Source organism: Daphnia pulex, chromosome 3, assembly GCF_021134715.1.
Source record: "Daphnia pulex isolate KAP4 chromosome 3, ASM2113471v1".
Taxonomy (NCBI): Eukaryota; Metazoa; Arthropoda; class Branchiopoda; order Diplostraca; family Daphniidae; genus Daphnia; species Daphnia pulex.
In genome coordinates, this window is record NC_060019.1 from 6,891,076 (window position 1) to 6,908,928 (window position 17,853).

The 17,853-nt window shown below is 38.5% G+C and overlaps 5 protein-coding genes, 1 long non-coding RNA gene and 1 other non-coding gene across 9 annotated transcripts; 4 read left to right on the forward strand and 3 right to left on the reverse strand.

Annotated features, from left to right (window-relative positions):
* Window positions 1-1,235: 1,235 nt before the first annotated feature.
* Window positions 1,236-2,720, reverse strand: LOC124190356. Its single transcript, XM_046582981.1, has 3 exons — window positions 2,624-2,720; window positions 2,198-2,517; window positions 1,236-2,101 (listed from the first exon to the last, which is right to left on the reverse strand). The coding sequence occupies exons 2-3, from the start codon at window positions 2,508-2,510 to the stop codon at window positions 1,470-1,472; spliced, it is 945 nt and encodes a 314-aa protein (XP_046438937.1). The 5' UTR covers window positions 2,511-2,517; window positions 2,624-2,720; the 3' UTR covers window positions 1,236-1,469.
* A 6,061-nt stretch (window positions 2,721-8,781) lies between these two features.
* On the forward strand, window positions 8,782-9,386 carry LOC124190359. The gene is made up of 3 exons (XR_006872946.1): window positions 8,782-8,887; window positions 9,028-9,102; window positions 9,198-9,386. It is a non-coding gene; the product is annotated as an uncharacterized LOC124190359 (long non-coding RNA).
* Window positions 9,209-10,552, reverse strand: LOC124190358 (small conductance calcium-activated potassium channel protein-like). Its single transcript, XM_046582982.1, has 3 exons — window positions 9,843-10,552; window positions 9,632-9,726; window positions 9,209-9,521 (listed from the first exon to the last, which is right to left on the reverse strand). The coding sequence occupies exons 1-3, from the start codon at window positions 10,236-10,238 to the stop codon at window positions 9,209-9,211; spliced, it is 804 nt and encodes a 267-aa protein (XP_046438938.1). The 5' UTR covers window positions 10,239-10,552.
* Window positions 10,553-10,703: 151 nt separating this feature from the next.
* Window positions 10,704-10,776, forward strand: Trnav-cac. Its single transcript has one exon. It is a non-coding gene; the product is annotated as a tRNA-Val (tRNA).
* Window positions 10,777-11,010: 234 nt separating this feature from the next.
* Window positions 11,011-13,761, reverse strand: LOC124190363 (small conductance calcium-activated potassium channel protein-like). Of its 3 annotated transcripts, XM_046582992.1 has the most exons (9): window positions 13,182-13,273; window positions 12,856-13,129; window positions 12,690-12,785; window positions 12,337-12,623; window positions 12,053-12,223; window positions 11,855-11,990; window positions 11,679-11,789; window positions 11,398-11,610; window positions 11,011-11,325 (listed from the first exon to the last, which is right to left on the reverse strand). In XM_046582992.1, exons 2-9 carry the CDS (start codon window positions 13,066-13,068, stop codon window positions 11,131-11,133), a joined length of 1,422 nt encoding a protein of 473 aa, XP_046438948.1. In that variant the 5' UTR covers window positions 13,069-13,129; window positions 13,182-13,273; the 3' UTR covers window positions 11,011-11,130. The 3 variants fall into 3 exon arrangements, with proteins under 3 accessions (XP_046438948.1, XP_046438946.1, XP_046438947.1); XM_046582990.1 differs by having other exon boundaries at window positions 12,856-13,761; XM_046582991.1 differs by having other exon boundaries at window positions 12,409-12,623; window positions 12,856-13,758.
* Window positions 13,762-13,890: 129 nt separating this feature from the next.
* Window positions 13,891-16,581, forward strand: LOC124190364 (60S ribosomal protein L3-like). The gene is made up of 8 exons (XM_046582993.1): window positions 13,891-14,031; window positions 14,303-14,495; window positions 14,560-14,728; window positions 14,996-15,131; window positions 15,192-15,378; window positions 15,547-15,749; window positions 15,968-16,123; window positions 16,302-16,581. Exons 1-8 carry the CDS (start codon window positions 14,029-14,031, stop codon window positions 16,506-16,508), a joined length of 1,254 nt encoding a protein of 417 aa, XP_046438949.1. The 5' UTR covers window positions 13,891-14,028; the 3' UTR covers window positions 16,509-16,581.
* A 185-nt stretch (window positions 16,582-16,766) lies between these two features.
* LOC124190366 (uncharacterized protein C1orf198 homolog) lies at window positions 16,767-17,725 on the forward strand. Its single transcript, XM_046582994.1, has 2 exons — window positions 16,767-17,442; window positions 17,512-17,725. The coding sequence occupies exons 1-2, from the start codon at window positions 16,870-16,872 to the stop codon at window positions 17,554-17,556; spliced, it is 618 nt and encodes a 205-aa protein (XP_046438950.1). The 5' UTR covers window positions 16,767-16,869; the 3' UTR covers window positions 17,557-17,725.
* The last annotated feature ends 128 nt before the right edge of the window (window positions 17,726-17,853 follow it).

A 17,853-nucleotide genomic window follows, 5' to 3' on the forward strand; every position in this document is an offset into this window, starting at 1 on the left:
ATGGTTCGAACACAGACATGTTCAGAAACTGTTTTGCTACGGATTTATATACGACCGGCACTGATGCATGGAATAAGTTCTAACGACAATTCTTTTTATATGCTTCTGCATTTGAAGGTATCTATTATTATGGGCTGATGTAACCATGGAAATGAGCCTGTTTGAATTATCTGTCTACCACAACAGAAATGCACTATAATATATGATGGTTTTCGTAATAATATAGTAATTAGTCACAAAAGGGTAATAACTTGTCGTATCTTGCCTGTTGTCTATGGATGACAACTGAATTATTAAAACGCATTACAGGGTAGTAGAAATGTTCACACATTGTGACGCATATCTCATGTTACAGTTGTAGTTTAGATCAATCACCGGTAAAAAGGCTACATCAGCTTTGCATGCGACATTTAGTAGCCTAATTGTACTAAATGTTTTTAAAAGCAAACAGTGGAACTGAACTGGCATAACCTTACTCGTGATGTCTTATGGTAATTCAAAGTCTGATCAAAGTAAACTTTCGCTCAATCTTGTGCTCAATGGATGTAGCAAAAGACGTATGAAGGGTAGGGACAAGATTTCGCCTTTAATTGTAACTTACTAATAGACGAAGACAAAGATAAATCCATATACCAATAATCAAACCTGTCAGGCCGGCATATGTGTGCCACTCTTTACAAGTAAACAATTAACATAAATAGTTAGCTATGACCATAGTAAAAACGGATTTCCATATAGACAGAGCAGACCAAAGAAACAAAGCAAGCCACCTGGCGATGAAAATGTTTTAGACGGAACTATCCCGGATTGCTCTTTTCGCTGTTATGAATGGAAGCAAAAGAAAAAGAAAATGGGTGTAAAAAAGAGAAATTCGGATTACGCGATTGAGTTTTTTATCCATTACAACACATTTTTGCATTAGCTAGATATTTGATCTCAGAGTAGTTAGCTGTCTGAAAGGATTGAATCATGGGTTGAAACGAATTGAAAAATAAAATAAATGTCATTGGCCAAGCGCTGTACAAGAAAACGGGTCATTTGTCGTTTTGTAGAAAACAATAAAACCGTTTTTGTAATAAACTTCCGTAAACTTCATCAGGCAGCCATGATCCAACCAATTCAATCGTTCACTTCACCCACTCTTCCTTGACTAATTCGAGAGCACCTATATTAGGTACATGATGAAGATGAAGGAACACCTATCAGCAAGTAAAATATCGACAACTCACAGTAGATTCTCGTCCAATTGTGTATTTAGAACCTTTTTGCTGAGATGACATTTAAGCAGGCTTATAGAGAAATTTGTGCACTTAGTAAGGAATCGGATTTGTATAGCCTGCTAGTGTGATTTGAATTAGTGAGGGTAACAATAACTAGGCTAAGGGAAACATCCAGTGAGGGAAATGTTTATACTAAAACCGAGGATAAAGTTAAGATAAATTATCGTTATTAGCTCGCCCCGGATTCGTTTATCGGAATATCTGTACTTGTCCTCCATTTCGACAGTTGCCGATCCGGAATGAAGAAGACGAGCCATCTTCATAACGAAATACAACTTCGGTATTGCTCTGAAATAGGGGGCTTCCAGATCCGTTGAATTCGAACCAACCGTCGTTATTCCGGCGGCCTGTCACTCCAGCCGCAACAGCTGACGAACTGATCCTACCTCCGGTGTTAACGACTCCAAGGATTACGGAGTAATTATTAGTAGTTTCGGAATTGGGACGGTAGTAGCAGATGGCATCATTTCCATTTAAAGGGTTTCGGTTGGTCAACGAAACACTGCAATCGACGATACCGGGCGGCTTGTTCGAAGTGGCTCGTCGCCAGGTCTTGCCGATCATGTCCACCCCGCAGGAATCGCTGTTCAGGTTGCAAGTGCTGGCCACAACGGCATCAATCGGTCCGTTTCCGCAGTCGATCCGCAAGACTTGGCCGCACAATCCTTGACGCCACTTGAGGTTTCCGAGTGCTTGCGATTGTCCAAGAGCTATCGCGTCGGTTACCGCGTAATCACCTTGCGGCATTTGACATCCGCCAGCATCAGATTGCTCAGCCCAAAAAGTGCCTTTGACATTACGATTTCCAGGATTTACACCTCCTAAAAAAATTTGTGATTTTTGTATATTTATTTTTGTAACACTTTGTGGCCAGAGATATTAAAAATGGTTTTAAATCGGGTTTAAAATGTACATACCTGTTAGGAATCCACATACGCCTCCGCCACCGCTTGTCTGTTTACGGGGAGGGATGCTTGATGCCTTTTTCAAATAGCAGATTCCATTAAAGTGACTAAAGTGGTTGCACCCATTTGTGTTAATACAAAGGCCGCCACATTGGTCGCCAGGAACTCTTTGATTTCCGATATCATTGCCGGGAAAGTCACAATCAAATTGCCATTTAATTTTGCCCCCGTCACCGTCTTTCCACGCCTGTGCGTCCGCTGGATCAAACATTATCGACAGCACAACGAAAGGAACCAGAATGCATACGAGAATTTTTGAAATCATCGTTCTCCTGTAATCAAATAATAAAATAATATAATTATGTCTTTAATGAAAATTACTGCTTTTTTTTTTTGTTTTGGTTTTACTCTGCATACATAAAAATGTGGAGTACGTACCTGAAAAGCTCTGATGAGAGGCTTACTTTGTGTGTATCAATTTCAACTTCTAGCTGTGACTAAGAAGCTAGTGACTGTCTTTTGATTTCGAGGGAACAATCCTTTTATACACTGTCAAACTTTTGCGAAATTCGGTGTTCCGCCCTAAAAGCTGCGAGAACTCGTCACGGGGTCATCGGAGCTCTTCCAGGAAATCAATCAGGACAAACAATGCTTTTTAAAAAATTGAAGAAAACCCAGAAAAAAACAGGTTTTGGGGGATGTGCACTTTAATCAATCTAAGGTTCGGTCGTTTACCCCACCTAACTACGGTAGGAGAGCTGATAGGAGTTTTAACCTGTATCTTAGAAGATGGGACGATTTTCTAAATGGTTGGGGACGCAAAGAACGTGAGAAAACCTGGTCCACAGCAGTGTGTACCAAGACTTATTACAAAACATTTCGAAACTTTCTCATATGTAAATAAGAAGAAGATTCTATTAAATGCACTAGACGATGGTGTACTGTTTGTGTGTGTTAATTTTGTTATGGGTGGGAAGGGACATCTAGTAAAATTAATCAACGCAACATATTCAAACGTAACGGGATTTACAGATATCATCAGTTGGTATACGCAACCTAGAAATTTAACGGAGGAATATCTTAAACTATAATGGACTAACAGCAATCTACAATTGTTGTCTTTCTTGTTTTTGTTGCAATTCTTTTTTGGGGCACCGAAACAAGAAGAGCCAACGATGTTCTCCACTGGGGAAAATCCACTGATGGGTTTTCCACACAAATTATGGCTCGGGGGTTTTCTTCTTGTTGTATATCTGCGTTTCCCTTAATTAATCACCAATAGTTAGTCGTCATCGGACGCCAAAAATCGATTTTGTGGCTAAATAAACACACATCAACCTGGAAAACATTTTCTAAAATTCTAAAACTAAAAAAAAAATAAATGCTAAGACGAAAACAAATAAATGGGGTGAATCAGAGGTACGTGGGGAGCCGCAAACTTGCTTCTTATATGCCGTTATAAATGATATTTTTACCATAAGGTTTTTAAAACTTTGACGTCTGAATTAAGTCTGGTTCATTTTTTCGTAAAACGTGATGAATGATGATTTACTGATGATCTTGTAACTAATTTTGAAGCAGGATGACCATATATGTCACTACAGCGCCTGTTAACTAGAATAGCAGTTTTTATTTAGTACAGTGGAAACAGACAGAGACTTATCCAAATGAACAGCGCGCGCAACCAGATGAAACGGAATTTTGGAAATATTACTTACAGCTGGAATCAGATGCATCCCAACCTTAAACAGTCCAGCTGCCGTCAAACGAACACGGTCTTCATCAATTTGAAGCAATAATGTCATCGCCTATAAGAATTAACCGATTAGGTTAGTTTATAACTATCCTGTTCACATAACGTTAGTTATGTGAAACAGACCTCAACATTATCAGTCAATTTTTGAGAGAATCGTGAACGTGACATTACAGCGGACATTCTCTCGCGAAGGAGTCGAACCTAAAAGCGGAAACAGATTGATAGATCTATTAGAGCATTTTCAGAAAATACAAAATTTCCGATTATATGAATAATAATAATAATATAGACTAGGGAAAATTTGAAAAGACAAGAGACCTGATTAACGGGCAGGTCGGCGGAGGCGAGAATGACTAATATTCGGGACCAGTCCGTGATGAAAACCAAAGGGAACGCAACATTGCCACTCTCTAAGACGGCATTTTCATGAATAAAACTGTAAATGTAGATAAAAGCATGGGTGACAACGGATATGAATTTCGTTGTCAATAGAAATAAAACTGGAGCGGAGAAAATGTCGTTGATTTCTGACGAAGCTCGACAGAGGCTGTCAAATATCTTGGCACTTCGTCTCAATGCTTTCATGTTTCCGTCCCTACACACAGGTCACGTTGAATTTTTTGCCACATCAAATGGATGAATAATTTATTGAGAAAAAAGTCATTGAATAATTATATTTTACCTTTTATTATTCATTTGCAGTTCATTATCCTCAGTCATGTCAGAGTGGATGACTAAGAGTTGTATGTAATGGGCGATTATGTAAAAGCATAAATATGATAAAAAGAATGTGCAATCTATCATAATATAGATTAGCGTGAGCATAAACATCATGCTCGTTATTAACAAAATGTTTGAATTTGCTAATGAGGAGAGCGACTCAAGTGCAGAGATCGACACAAACAACATACCTATAGCCTATAATAAAAATAGGAATGTTTAAGTCACGCATGTCATGAATTACAATTCCCCAAAAATGCCTTTTTAAATCTGACAAAAACAACTCACCGGTATATTGACTAGAATAAATCCGATAATAAATCGTGCCGTAATAGAGTTCCTGTTGTGCTGTGCAAGATATTTTTCTCCAAAAAGGCTCTCGACTTCTTGCACAGCTTCTACCGCATTCCGCAGTCGACGGAATCGCAACACGATACAGCGAGATAATAAAAGCTCAGCAATGCGAGACATGTGTGTTACAGAAAAAAGTATGAGAACCGTAACTGGCATTGTTTTATCTGTTGATAAACTCTCTCCCACATTATTGGAAGAGCAACCCATTGCCACAATACATAGGACCTGCGAAATTGAAATCAAGACGAACCACCAAGTGGTGCGATGCTTAAAAGAGAAAGTGAATTTTGCAAATTTTTGGGTTGCCAAATTTCGTTCTATTGTATAAGGAATCATGCCGCAGGCTTGAAATAGGCTAACAAATGGATGTAATTGTTCGAACACAGACATGATCAGAAACGGTTGCTACGGAATTATACGACCGGGACTGAAGGTTGACAATTCTATTTATCTGTTGATGGTTGCATTTGAAGGTGTTTGTTATTATACCGGCTGATGTAACCATGGAAATGAGCCTGTTTGCGTTATCTGTCTACCACAACAGTAGAATTGCATTATAATCGAAATAATGGTTTTCGTAATTATGTAATTAGTCACAAAAGGGTTTGCCGTATCTTGCCTGTTGATTGTGAATCACTGAATTATTAAAACACATTATGTCGCTTATCCCATACAAAACGTAGTTTAGATCAATAAACTTTCTCTCAATAGATATAGCAAGGGACGGGCGATATAATAGGGTATTGACAAAATTTCCCCGGTAATGCTGTCTTTATATATCTTCTTCACAACATTTTCTTACATTCTTGAGAAGTCGAAATTATTATATAATATCAGTCTGATATACAATAATATCTACTTATGTACACGTGCTTTTGTAAGTTTAATCAAAAGTAAGCATTAGCTACTGTCATTTTTCCGCCGAGAGCTATTTTGGAAATTTTTTGGATTCACGTAAGAATCGATTGAATAATAGAGTCGGGTTCAGATTTTAAATTATAACCGACGAGTTAGATGTGAGGACAAAAAGTGGTCAAAGTTGGTGGATTACAGTTTTCTTTCTTAGTGGATTCCAATTTTTAAAAATTCCATTTGTTTAAAAAATGGAGTGACAACGTTCATTTAATCTTGTTATCGTAAGAAAAAGAATAAACTTGGAACACCAACCTTGAAACCCAAAGACGGGAGTGGTTCTCATTTATCCGCATCTCCCAATTGCGTGACGTCAGTGCAGCAAGGGATCTGGTAGAAATCAGCGATCCTTTACCGCCATCGTTGCCCGCGGTGCCTAGGATAAAGATAGAAGAAGATTACATTATTAGATAAGTTAGACTAAGACAAAGATAAACCACCAATAATGTAATCTAAAAAGATGTGGGTGCCTCTCTTTCAGATCAAACAAACACTATAAACACGAATATTTAGAAATTGCCATTCAGTGGGTCCTTCAGATGGGATAGCCTACAGCTAGACTTCTGCAGTTCAATGTTGAAACAGGAATGGGTAGCTCACAATGGAGAAACTTAAAGATCACAGTAAAATGGGCGCTGTCGAGAAAGTAAAAATATGATTGCATGTTCTATAAGGTATCCATCCATTTGCTTGGGCATGTGTAGTACAGCATTTCCTATTCTTCACTGCATACCTATAAATGAAATCATGTCACTTATATATTCAGTTACTTATACATCAATAGAGGAAAACCAAAAGAAAATAATAAAAACAGAGGAAAACAAAATAAGGGGTTGTTAAAAACATATTTACACTTTTTCAAAGAAGCAATGAATTCAGTAGCCTATGCAGAGTTGTAGACTAAAAAAATCCGAAAAGATCTTGGTTTTGTGTAAGCACAAGTTAACTGAAAAATATCTTAATACATTACACATCTCTATCTCTATATAAATATTTGTAAGTATTCTACTAAACAAAAGGTATAAGAGTAGCAAATGAAAGATGAACCATGTCTTGAACCATATGCAGCCAAATTTAACCTCATGCATATAACCATACCTTGAAAGTTGAAACTACGATCACGACTAGTGGCTGTTTAGCATTACCAACGCGACCAAGGGCGCCGCTAATAAGGAAAAAATTGTCATCCTCTTTTGCTTCAAAATTATAGTTACAGACTGGATTTTTGCGTTATCTTGTTATTTATTTATTTATTTTTAAATTATTTAATTTTAGAAATTGTTCGATGACGACTAAATTGCGTTGATGAATTAAGGGAAATGCAAACGACTCGAAAACCCCCGAAAAGTAAGTGTGGAAAACCCAGTAGATTTGAAGAGATTTCTCCAGTGGAGAACATCGATCGCTGGCTCTTTTTGTTTCAGTGCCCCCAAAAAGAATCACAACAGAAACAAGAACGACAGCAGTTATAGATTCCTGTTAGTCCATAATAGTAGCTCGAGTTTAAAATATTCCTCCGTGAAAGTGTGGATTTCCCCATTGGAGAACACGCCTTTCTTGTTTTTCTTCTTCTTGTTTTTCTTCTTCTTGTTTTCAGCACCGCTAAAAAATCGCAACTGAAACAAGAACGACAACTTTTATAGATTTCTAATAGTTCATAATAGTTTCAAAAATATTTCTACTTTAAAGTTCCCAGCAAAAAGTTGCGCAGTTTTATCCAACTGATGATAATTCGTATTACCCCGTTATTTTAATACCGTTGTTTTGTACATATCTAATGCGCTATGAAGATATATCGCTGTTAAACAAAAGCTGTCTGATTTTTGTCCTTAAAACGCCAAATATGATTTGCATGTCCGTATCCGGCGTAGGCTATAACACAAAATAAAGCTAAGTAAAACTTTAAAAAACTTTAAATTATATCTACCCAGTTTGAGCTTCGAACAAAAATGTTACTTTTCCAATTTGGTAGGCTATATTATTATCAATAAGATTTAATTAAAAAAAAATACAAATGTTTTATTCAACGTAAATTAATAAATATGATCTTCATTTCTCCAATCGAATCATATTGTTGGTCTCTACACCTCTCAACTAAATTTTTGCTCTGAATAAGGCAATAAGCGCTTCCGGGTTTTTATCGTGTTTTTCGCGTGCCCCAAGTAGGCAAGTACCCAAGCATTTAGAAAATCGTCCTATTTTCAAAGAAAAAGTCAAAACTCCTAAAACGACGGAACTACTGATCAACGTGCACATCCACAAAAACCTGTTTCCTGGGTTTTCTTCGCTTTTGAAAAGAAATTGTTTGTCCCATTTCCAAGGAAGACCGGGGAAAACCCATGATCGTTTTCTGCCGTACTTACTCACTTTAGACTCACTGACGACACGATATGTATTATCATATATGTGGTTTAAGTTCCACTTTATATATGGGCATGATTATTTCCTTTTCAGTGTTTAAAATAATTACATTCATGCTTTTCGTGTTAAGCGTAAGAAGTACTCTGAAAGCACTGAAAATGGTATAAATAGGTACTCTATACCGCTGCTATAATCCGTATTTGGGTGTGTTAGGAGATTGCTGTATCTCGTTTCCTCGTACAAACAATTTATTTTCAATCTTATTTTTATTTGAATTCAGCGTTTGTTGTTCCCTTGTGCTCTAACTTGTGTGTGTGGATGATTTTTGTATATTAACTTTGGTCTTTCTGAAAGAAAAAACGAAACAAGTGGCTATTTTGCTTATCTATACATCCGCTCCTCCTATTCGCAGAGTGTGAATAGGAGCGCAAAAACTTGATTGAAATATAGAACGAAAGGTTTAGGTTCCCGGAGCAGCACTTTCGCGGATGCGAGTATAAAAAGGTCGACTAGTTCGTTTGAAATAATCACAAGTTCTTTAGCAATTCGAACACACCACTATTTGTCTTCGAGGGCAGCAGCAGCCAAACCAATAATAGGTAAAATTTAAAAAAAACGACGTGTTGTGTGACGTGTGACGTGAATTTAGAATTTTTTTAAATTTCGCATTAAGCTAAAAATGATTAAATAAAAAAATGCATTTTATTAAATTTTAAATTCTTTTTCTGATTGTATATAGCAGCAATGGCCACAAAAATGTCTCCCGTTTTCCTTATTCTGGTCGTTTCGCTCTTCGTTCTTATAAACTTCACTGGTAAATTGAACATATGTTGAGACGATTGCATGTTCATCTAAGATAATTTGTAATTAACAGTGATTTTTTTCTTATATTTCTCTTGGAATGAGCAGATTTTGCTTATTCAAAAGACTGCACTCGTGGCTATCGGGTGAACAGTGGTGATACTTGTTGGTCTACTGCCCAAAAATGTGGCATCTCCCTGCAAACGCTTTTTTACCACAACGGACTTATAAACAACTGCGACAATCTTCAGCCGGGTCATTTTCTTTGCTGCACCCAAGCCGATGATGTCCTGACTCGTCCAAAAAAAATTTAGTTCGCCAGGAATTGGATGGACGGCGCAGACGAGCAATTCCAAAGTTATTTGAATAATTATTCGTTTCCACGTCATGGCGATCCGCCAATCATCCACGCAATTTTGTATGAGAAATATCCGAGGGAATAATATAATATTTATCGTTAGCCGGAAGTCACCCAAAAATTTTGAATCATAAAAAAAAATAATAAAGTAATGGATATAGGATAATACGTAGCTACATATCCCTGGACTGCAAAGACATGGTAAGTCACTATCAAACCCAAAAGCACCACGGTTGAGACTGATATCAGCGTTTTCAAGGTGGAAGAATATAACGATGACTATAGAAAAAAAAAAACAAATGGAAACACATTTAATGAAGCAGTCAATTGCCATCGTTCAAAATTGGACAGTCAATTGCCATAACTCAAAACAGCTTAATTTGTATAAAAAATACTTTGGTGTAGAAACCGTAGCTTGCCAGTTCACTCTCTATAACCATGACGATGATACCGAATATGCCGAAAACGAGGGCGAAATCGCTGATCAGCTTCCGTTTCTCGAAGAGCTTCTTCCGTCGACCGATTTGGTAGCCGGCATTTGATCTATTCTTGCCCATTGCTGTAAGCGGCCTAACAGCTGTTCTACTACCAGAATATGACGTAATGGACTTGATTTCAGCTCCGCTGGCTAAATCACTTTTCACTTTTGCAGTTGAGGCAGTAGCGCTGATTGTGATTTCTCTAAGAGCATTAGGGTTTCCTCCATTGCATCTTCCAGCACTTGGTCTTACATTTTCTTCACTTTCACTGTCCTCATCCTCAATGGCAGCCATAGAAAACTCGCACTGCATGTTATTAATTTAACATCATTATTGTAGACTCCCCTTCGCCATTATCCTTGATGTTAACTGGAAGATATTTTCGACAAATCTGTGATTGCTGTTGCTAAAAAAAACACACTGGTCCGGCAAAAGAAGTTGTTGAAACAATCACTCGACAAATACTGGAGATGTTCGCTAGGATTCCTTTTTGATTGAGAAAACAAATCGAGATCAAGGCTTCCTTTTTTTGTGCAAACATTACATTTTCTAGACTTTCACTACATTTAGAATAAAGAAATTCCGACTTTCGTCGGAAGTCACCAAACAACTTTTTAATGTATTCATCCCGAGGGAATTGTTCTTAGCATTATTGAAAGTAATAGTCATGAAATGTTCCCGCTGTGATTCCCTGGTTTCTCTGGTCAGAACTTGGCTATCGACCTATAGCATCTATCTCGTAGGATAATACCTGTACGGTGTCCTAACATCTATATCGCATCTGTAGTGTAGTGGTTATCACGATTGCCTCACACGCAATAGGTCCTCAGTTCGACCCTGAGCAGATGCATATTTGTTTTAACCGTAAAATTTTCATTTTAGTACTTTCACTTCGAAAAATGTTTTAGCGAAAATATTCCCCTTTAGATTGAAATATATTGTACAGTTACTGAAACTCGTACAACCTTTTGTTAACAACGTGATTTTAAACATGTATGGCTAGTATAGGCTACGGATGCTAGATATTGACAGGGTCTGACACTCGCGTTGAGAATTCAGATGAAACGACTCACTCTTCCGACGATTTAATGTAAGTTATTTTATGTAATAGAACCTTTTTAACTGATACAGCATGTATAAAGTTCATATGTTCCACGAGTGAAGAGCATAATAAAATCATAATAAATCACCACGGTTTTGGTCGTTATGAAAATAGGGTGTGTCCAGGGTTGCGAGAAGAATTATTGAGTTGGGTCATAGTCAAGTGACGTGAAATTTCTTCCGGCAGAGTTGCTAGAGTTTCCTGGAGAACTACCAACTTATTTTCCAGTGAGCTCAGTCGTTCCTCCAAAATATTTTGGCGTGTATATATTTCAGAAGTGATTTTATTGGCGGCATTCTGGGATCAAGTTTTCGCTTGTTAGTTGTCCATGTTTTAATTAAACTTTACTAAAATTTAATTTGAGTATACCTGGTCGTCCATATTGTTATATGGGTTGTTGCGGACATGAAGGTCGTCCATCAAGTTACGATGCTTCATTTTAGCGTTTTGCATTGAATGGATGGCTTGCAAGAACTTGCGCTGGTGATTCCGTACTCGACCTGGGTTGACGCGTTTAACTAATTTCGTGTACTTGTAAATGAGCCACGACTCTCGTAAAACATTGGCAGCCGCATTTTTCAACTATTCAAAATTGGCACATGACAATGCTTTCCAAAAGAAATAACAAGGCGATTTGGGTCGAGCTTTACCTCTTTGGTGAACTGAGTATCTCTCATTAGATCATGGACGCGTTTCTCGGCTTGGGTCAACTCCATTTTCTTCAAGATGACAGCTACCAGTAACGCCGTACAACCGGCTCCCTTCAAAACGATCAAGAAATTAAACATCAAGCAAAATACAAAAATTTCATTCAAAATGCGCATGCCATGAATCCAGTGGCGACACTGATACTTCTGCCGCAGTATGTCTTGGGAAACATGTCGCCGTAGCCGATGGTCAGAAAAGTAATCATTATCAGCCACATGGTGTTGAGTAAATTGTTGTACTCTTCATCGTAATAGCTGAAATATGTGTAACATTTACGAATCGGTTAAGTATTTCGTTAATGTCGTGTTTTATATACCGTTCGCACTGCCGCATAGTCCAACTGGCGACGATCCACAGCGAACCTACCACAACGAGAAGGACAGTGCCGGGATAAATGGCCATCAGTGTCTTGAAGATGAATCGAGTGTCAAATGCGATGTTATTGAAGGCCCCGATCGATCTCGAGGTTGTGTCTGTAAAAAGTTTACTAATAAAACGACAAAATTAGGCTAAACTAGCTTTAGGCAAATCAGGATGTCAGCATATATGTAATTCGATGAACCGATAATCAATCGAAATGAATAAAAATAAATGATTAACTTATCGTCGCATCCGACAATGAGGAATAACACTAGAGAGAATACTATACTGGAGATGTGGATTGTGGAGTACTTGTGTAGATGCATGGCTCGGCCGATTAAGTAAAATCGGAAGAGCATGGGCAGACCGAGAGTGACGTCAATGGTGTGATTAGTCTTCCAGAAAAAGTATGGTTCACCAGGAATTGGATGAATGGCGCAGATGAGCAACTCGAAACTCATTTGAATTATCCGTTGCCACGTCATGGCGATCCGCCAATCATTCACGCAGTTTTGTATCAGAAATATCTAAGGGAATAATAATTTTAAAAAACCCCTAAATGAATGAATTAAAATGGAAAACGTATTACGCACCTGGACTTCGAAGCTATGGTAAATCATTACGGATACCAGAAGAATCATGGTTGTGAATGATATCACCGCTTTTAAGGAGAAAGAATATAATGATGACTAAATAAAATAACAGAAAATCAAACGTCAAACGAAGAAGATGTTGATTCTTTCAAAGTGAAAATTATACTTTAGTGTAGACGCCGGCGCTAGCCAATTCGTTCTCAATTATCATGATGATGATGCCAAGCATGCCGACGGCTAGGGCGAAATCACTAATTCGCTTGCGCTTTTCAAAAAGTAATTTCCGCGTATGTAGTTGATGACTAACTTTTTTCCACCTTTTGCTAACAGTGAGAGCCGAAAGACGTTTTCTACTCATTGGGAACGATGCGGACGACATCTGTTCGCCGCTGGATGCAGCCCTTCCGGGTGCTTTAATCGACAAGTTGTCCAAAGAGATCCTATCCGTAGCGGTTAGATTCCAGCTTTTACCAATTTCTTCACTTTCGTTACCAACTGGTTGTTGTTGGGTGCCTTCATTTTCATTGTAACGCGGGTATTCCGTGTGGACACTGTGCAGTGGATTGTTCAACACCATATTTGTCACTTTCAGTCAAGTTTGATTCCGTTTTCGTGGACAAAGATTTCGACAGTAACGCAAACAATTGATGGCGTGTTGGTGAAAAAAATACCCGGTCGTCGAAGAAGTTGTCGAGTTAGTCACTAGACTGACACTACAAGGATATTTTCCGGTGTTTTTCATTTATACAACCCAAGATCAAGGCGTTGGCTCATTCCTCTTTCCGCCTTATTTGGTTTCTACCAAAAGAACTTGCTAGGCTATTTATTGCAAACACGTAGCCCGAGGAACATGGCTCAATGGCTGTAGTAATTTCATGGCCGTCTCACTTATCACAGAGCCAAGGACGGAAAGACTGCAGAATGCTTTTTTGGTTACGTGATCGTTACAGTCGCTCAGGGGGCTTCAAATGTCTAATGTAATGTGACTTTAAACACGTTGGTTACGCACGGAAGGAATTATTTGTCTTACAAATAAAATGTTTCGTTGTGCCCTTCATTTTTTAATAAAGAAAAACAACAGTAAAAAAGAAATATCTGCTTAAGTTGACTGCAGTTTTTCTCTCACTTTTTTTTGTTTCGAAAAAGTTTTGAAAAAAGTGCTGAAAAGCAACGCCATCTATATTCTTCATGTTGAGAAGCGCACGCGCACTAAAACGAAACTAGGGAATATTTAAACTTGGCAACAGTGACACGGAAGTGAGGAAAAGGAAAACGACGTTGCTTTCTTCTAAGAGAATCTCCCTTCTTTTACATTGTACGTCTTCAGCGTTGAAACAGCATGGTAAGCCATTTTAGTTTTCCTATATGTTGTATATATGTGTATCTATGTGTATTGAATCCGTAAATTGTAATCTATTTAATAGAGTACTTGCTTTAGATTGAAGTGTATTGCCTGTACGTAAATTAGCTATTGTATTCCTAAAGATGGAGATGTTCCGTTCGTTGTGAATGGACCTTGCTTTGCTCTCATTTAAATGCTATATTTCTGTAGCATTAGTCATCTACAATCTATGGTTTATCTGATATCTCAATCAACGAACTTTTATGTATAGTCTCACAGGAAGTTTAGTGCGCCTCGTCATGGTTCTATGGGGTTCTACCCCAAGAAACGTTGTCGCTCCCACCGTGGTCGCGTCAAGTCATTCCCTCATGATGATCCCAAGAAGCCAATTCATTTGACTGCTTTCTTGGCATACAAAGCTGGCATGACCCATATTGTTCGTGAATGTGACAAGCCAGGCTCAAGTAAGTTTCATCTCTGAACAGCATTACTAGTGTAGAAAGATTACTAAATCTGTTTCTCTTGCAGAGGTTAACAAGAAGGAGGTTGTTGAAGCTGTTACCATTTTGGAGACACCCCCTATGGTCATCGTTGGCATTGTTGGCTATGTTGCCACTCCTAAAGGTCTACGTGCATTGAAGACTGTCTGGGCTGAACACATCGGTGAAGATTGCCGCAGGCGTTTCTACAAGAACTGGTACTTAGATTTCTTTGGTGTAAAAAGACAGTCAAGTGATGATTTAATATGGTTCCTGAGCTAAATGCCTGAAGACAGACTTGCTTGAACTAGGGCGAACTGATGACTGTCTTGAAACATTTTCTTATAAAATGCTCATTAATTCTTAAGCTCCTCTGGTTGCACTTCCATGAGCTCTGAATCCAATTGGGTCCATAGTCTCCGCTCAGTTTGAACTGATGAGACCTGTACCCTTAGTGGTTCTTAAAACATTTTCTTCTTTTAAAGGTACAAGTCCAAAAAGAAGGCCTTTACCAAGGCTTCGAAGAAATGGCAAGATGATTTGGGCAAGAAAGTCATTGAAAAGGAATTGAGGGCCATGAAACGATACTGCAAAGTTATCCGGGTCATCGCTCACACTCAGGTTGGTTTTTCTTCGATGTGTTTCTGATTCCGGTGTATTAATTGCGTTTCGTTTTTGAAGATGAAACTGCTCCGTCAGCGTCAAAAGAAAGCCCACATGATGGAGATCCAGGTTAACGGAGGAACTGTTCGTCAAAAGGTGGACTGGGCTCGTCAGCACTTGGAGAAGACTATCCCGATCACATCTCTTTTCGCTCAGGACGAAATGATTGACGTCATCGGTGTTACAAAGGGAAAAGGATTCAAGGGTAATTTTTTAACACTTGTCGATAATTTCTGTTTCGAGATGATGAAAAACACAATAGCATGTCAGAGTACCATGTTGAAAATCATGTTGCCTTCCTTTTGATCGTGAAAATTTAATATTTCAGACAAGTTGTTTTCGATTAGTTTTCTAAGTCGGTCTATTCTTTCAGGTGTGACATCGCGTTGGCATACACGCAAACTTCCTCGCAAGACTCACAAGGGTCTCCGCAAGGTCGCTTGTATTGGAGCCTGGCATCCGTCTCGTGTTCAGTACACCGTTGCTCGCGCCGGTCAAAAGGGTTACCATCATCGTACTGAGATGAACAAGAAGATCTACAGGATTGGAAAAGGAATCCACACTCGCAAGGGAAAGGTATGTAGTATTCTAGTATTATTTCGAGCCTCAGAGTCACCGGTTTAATGAATGCCTAATATTCCGGTGCTAGAGGATCTCGTAAAGTAAAGAGGGTCTGACCACTTATGCTCAACCTTAGTACTTAAATTACTTTGGTAGATCACCTCGGTTTGATACATGACAAAGCTATTGTATTTCGAACCAGTTTTTCATCTTTATTTTTCTTCGCATTTCAGGTCATTAAGAACAATGCCGCTACCGAGTACGATTTGACAGACAAATCCATCACTCCCATGGGAGGTTTCGTTCATTATGGTGAGGTTAATAATGACTTCGTCATGATTAAGGGGTGCTGTATGGGACCAAAGAAACGCGTCATTACTCTTCGCAAGGTAAATGTGTTCCAGTTCATTTTAATTATTGTCTTGGCTGATGATGATAAACCGAAGAGCCAATTTACTGTATGAGAACGACGTGAAATTTAATGATAGGACTGAAGCCTTCTTTTAATTTGTTAACGTTGAAAAAGTGAATGAAGAGATTTTAACCATGGTATTTTGTATTACCTAGGCGTTGGTTACAAGCGCCAAGCGTGTTGCTTTGGAGAAGATTGAGCTGAAGTTCATCGACACATCATCCAAGTTCGGCCATGGTAGATTCCAAACTCCAGCGGATAAGGCCCAATTTATGGGACCCACCAAAAAGTCGAAGACCCCAGCTCCGGCTACTGCTGCTACGACTGCAGCAGCAGCTCCAGCGGCCAAAACCAAGGCTTAAAATTGGTCACGTACATTCTCAGTGTGTATATAATAATTAAAACTGTTGAATACATATTGGATGTTGCGCAAAATTTGTGTTGATCTTATTTGTTTAGTCCGCTTGCCGCTATAATATGCGATAAACTTATTTAACGATAAAATCGTGGGAATTTTCGTTAAAAATAACAGCAGTTAGAAATCTGAGGATATGTTAACGGGTATGTGGTTGCCAGATCTATGTTTTTCAGCCTATGTTTAAAGAACACTGGCAACGCCTGCCCTATTGACCAAAATAACACGAAATCTGTGCCATGAAAGCAGGAAGGAAAACGTTATTGTTCTTTTCTGTTCACGTATTTTCTCACTAAACCAAGTTAGAAATGGAGAACCTGCGCATTGTTTCGGACGAATATTTTCGCTCACTCAACTCTATTGCTAAACGTATTTGTGACGACATCAGTTCAACTCGTGAAAACTATGAATCTGCGTGGGGTTATCTCAGTGCCGAGGAGCAAAATCAAGTCATCAACGAAAGCCTTATCTATCCCGACGCCGTTTTAAGGTATTCAGTGGTGGATGAACCCAACAAACTCACTGAGAGTTTCCCAATGTTGAAGATATCATATGGCAACAAGATCTTGCAAGATGAATCTGGAGCTCAATGGAGGGATGAGCATTCTGCACCGTTTTCCTGGAAGACATCCAGTCAATTGCTGGATGCATCCTCTCCGAGGGACCCCACCCTAGCTAAAGAAGAAAAGCAGATTCTTAAGAAGAAAAAACCACCTGTGCCACCACCTAAACCTCCCAAGTCAGCAATAATTCAGAATCCTGATGTCAAAGTTTGTGAAGAAAACAACCACATCAACGAAATGATGAATGACTCCAGCAGTCAATCACAACAAGATAATTCTACTCTATCTGAGGATGAATACTCATCATTGAGTTCTCAGGTTTGTTTACCAGTGTTAATTTTATCCAGGCAATAAATAATATATGCTAATGTCGTTTTATATTTGCAGAATGTGTTACCAAAGACTGGGTGTGAATTTCTGGATAACTGGTAATGAAGTACAAACACTACAAACTGCTGAATTTTGGATCTGCCATATTGTTTCTGTTGCCACTGAAATTATTGGAAAACAAATATATTATATGCAAACAACAAATTGATCGTGTATCGAAGTGAAATTTCGTTTGCCCTATTTTGAATTAAACCGCCGTTTATTATCATCACATGGGGTTCATTTCACTATTTTTATTTTATCGGTCGTAGGACTCGTAGCTCAAGTAAACAATCAAGCAATCTCATAGAAAGAAAAGCCTGGAGGCAAATTGGTTCATTTTCAATCAAGTTTTCGTCT

Bases quoted from the DNA above. Each gene is read 5' to 3' on its own strand.
- LOC124190356 (XM_046582981.1), bottom strand. From the start codon at position 2,510: ATGATTTCAAAAATTCTCGTATGCATTCTGGTTCCTTTCGTTGTGCTG. The intron at 2,102-2,197 runs GTATGTACATTT...AAATTTTTTTAG, and splicing joins CGTATGTGGATTCCTAACAG to GAGGTGTAAATCCTGGAAAT.
- LOC124190358 (XM_046582982.1), bottom strand. From the start codon at position 10,238: ATGCAGTGCGAGTTTTCTATGGCTGCCATTGAGGATGAGGACAGTGAA. The intron at 9,727-9,842 runs GTATTTTTTATA...TTTTTTCTATAG, and splicing joins GCTACGGTTTCTACACCAAA to TCATCGTTATATTCTTCCAC. The intron at 9,522-9,631 runs GGGATATGTAGC...ATTATTCCCTCG, and splicing joins TACCATGTCTTTGCAGTCCA to GATATTTCTCATACAAAATT.
- LOC124190363 (XM_046582990.1), bottom strand. From the start codon at position 13,266: ATGGTGTTGAACAATCCACTGCACAGTGTCCACACGGAATACCCGCGT. The intron at 12,224-12,336 runs GTTAATCATTTA...TCGTTTTATTAG, and splicing joins ATTGTCGGATGCGACGATAA to TAAACTTTTTACAGACACAA. The intron at 11,326-11,397 runs GTATACTCAAAT...ACTTGATCCCAG, and splicing joins ATAACAATATGGACGACCAG to AATGCCGCCAATAAAATCAC.
- LOC124190364 (XM_046582993.1), top strand. The intron at 14,496-14,559 runs GTAAGTTTCATC...TTTCTCTTGCAG, and splicing joins ATGTGACAAGCCAGGCTCAA to AGGTTAACAAGAAGGAGGTT. The intron at 15,379-15,546 runs GTAATTTTTTAA...CTATTCTTTCAG, and splicing joins AAAGGGAAAAGGATTCAAGG to GTGTGACATCGCGTTGGCAT.
- LOC124190366 (XM_046582994.1), top strand. From the start codon at position 16,870: ATGGAGAACCTGCGCATTGTTTCGGACGAATATTTTCGCTCACTCAAC. The intron at 17,443-17,511 runs GTTTGTTTACCA...TTATATTTGCAG, and splicing joins ACTCATCATTGAGTTCTCAG to AATGTGTTACCAAAGACTGG.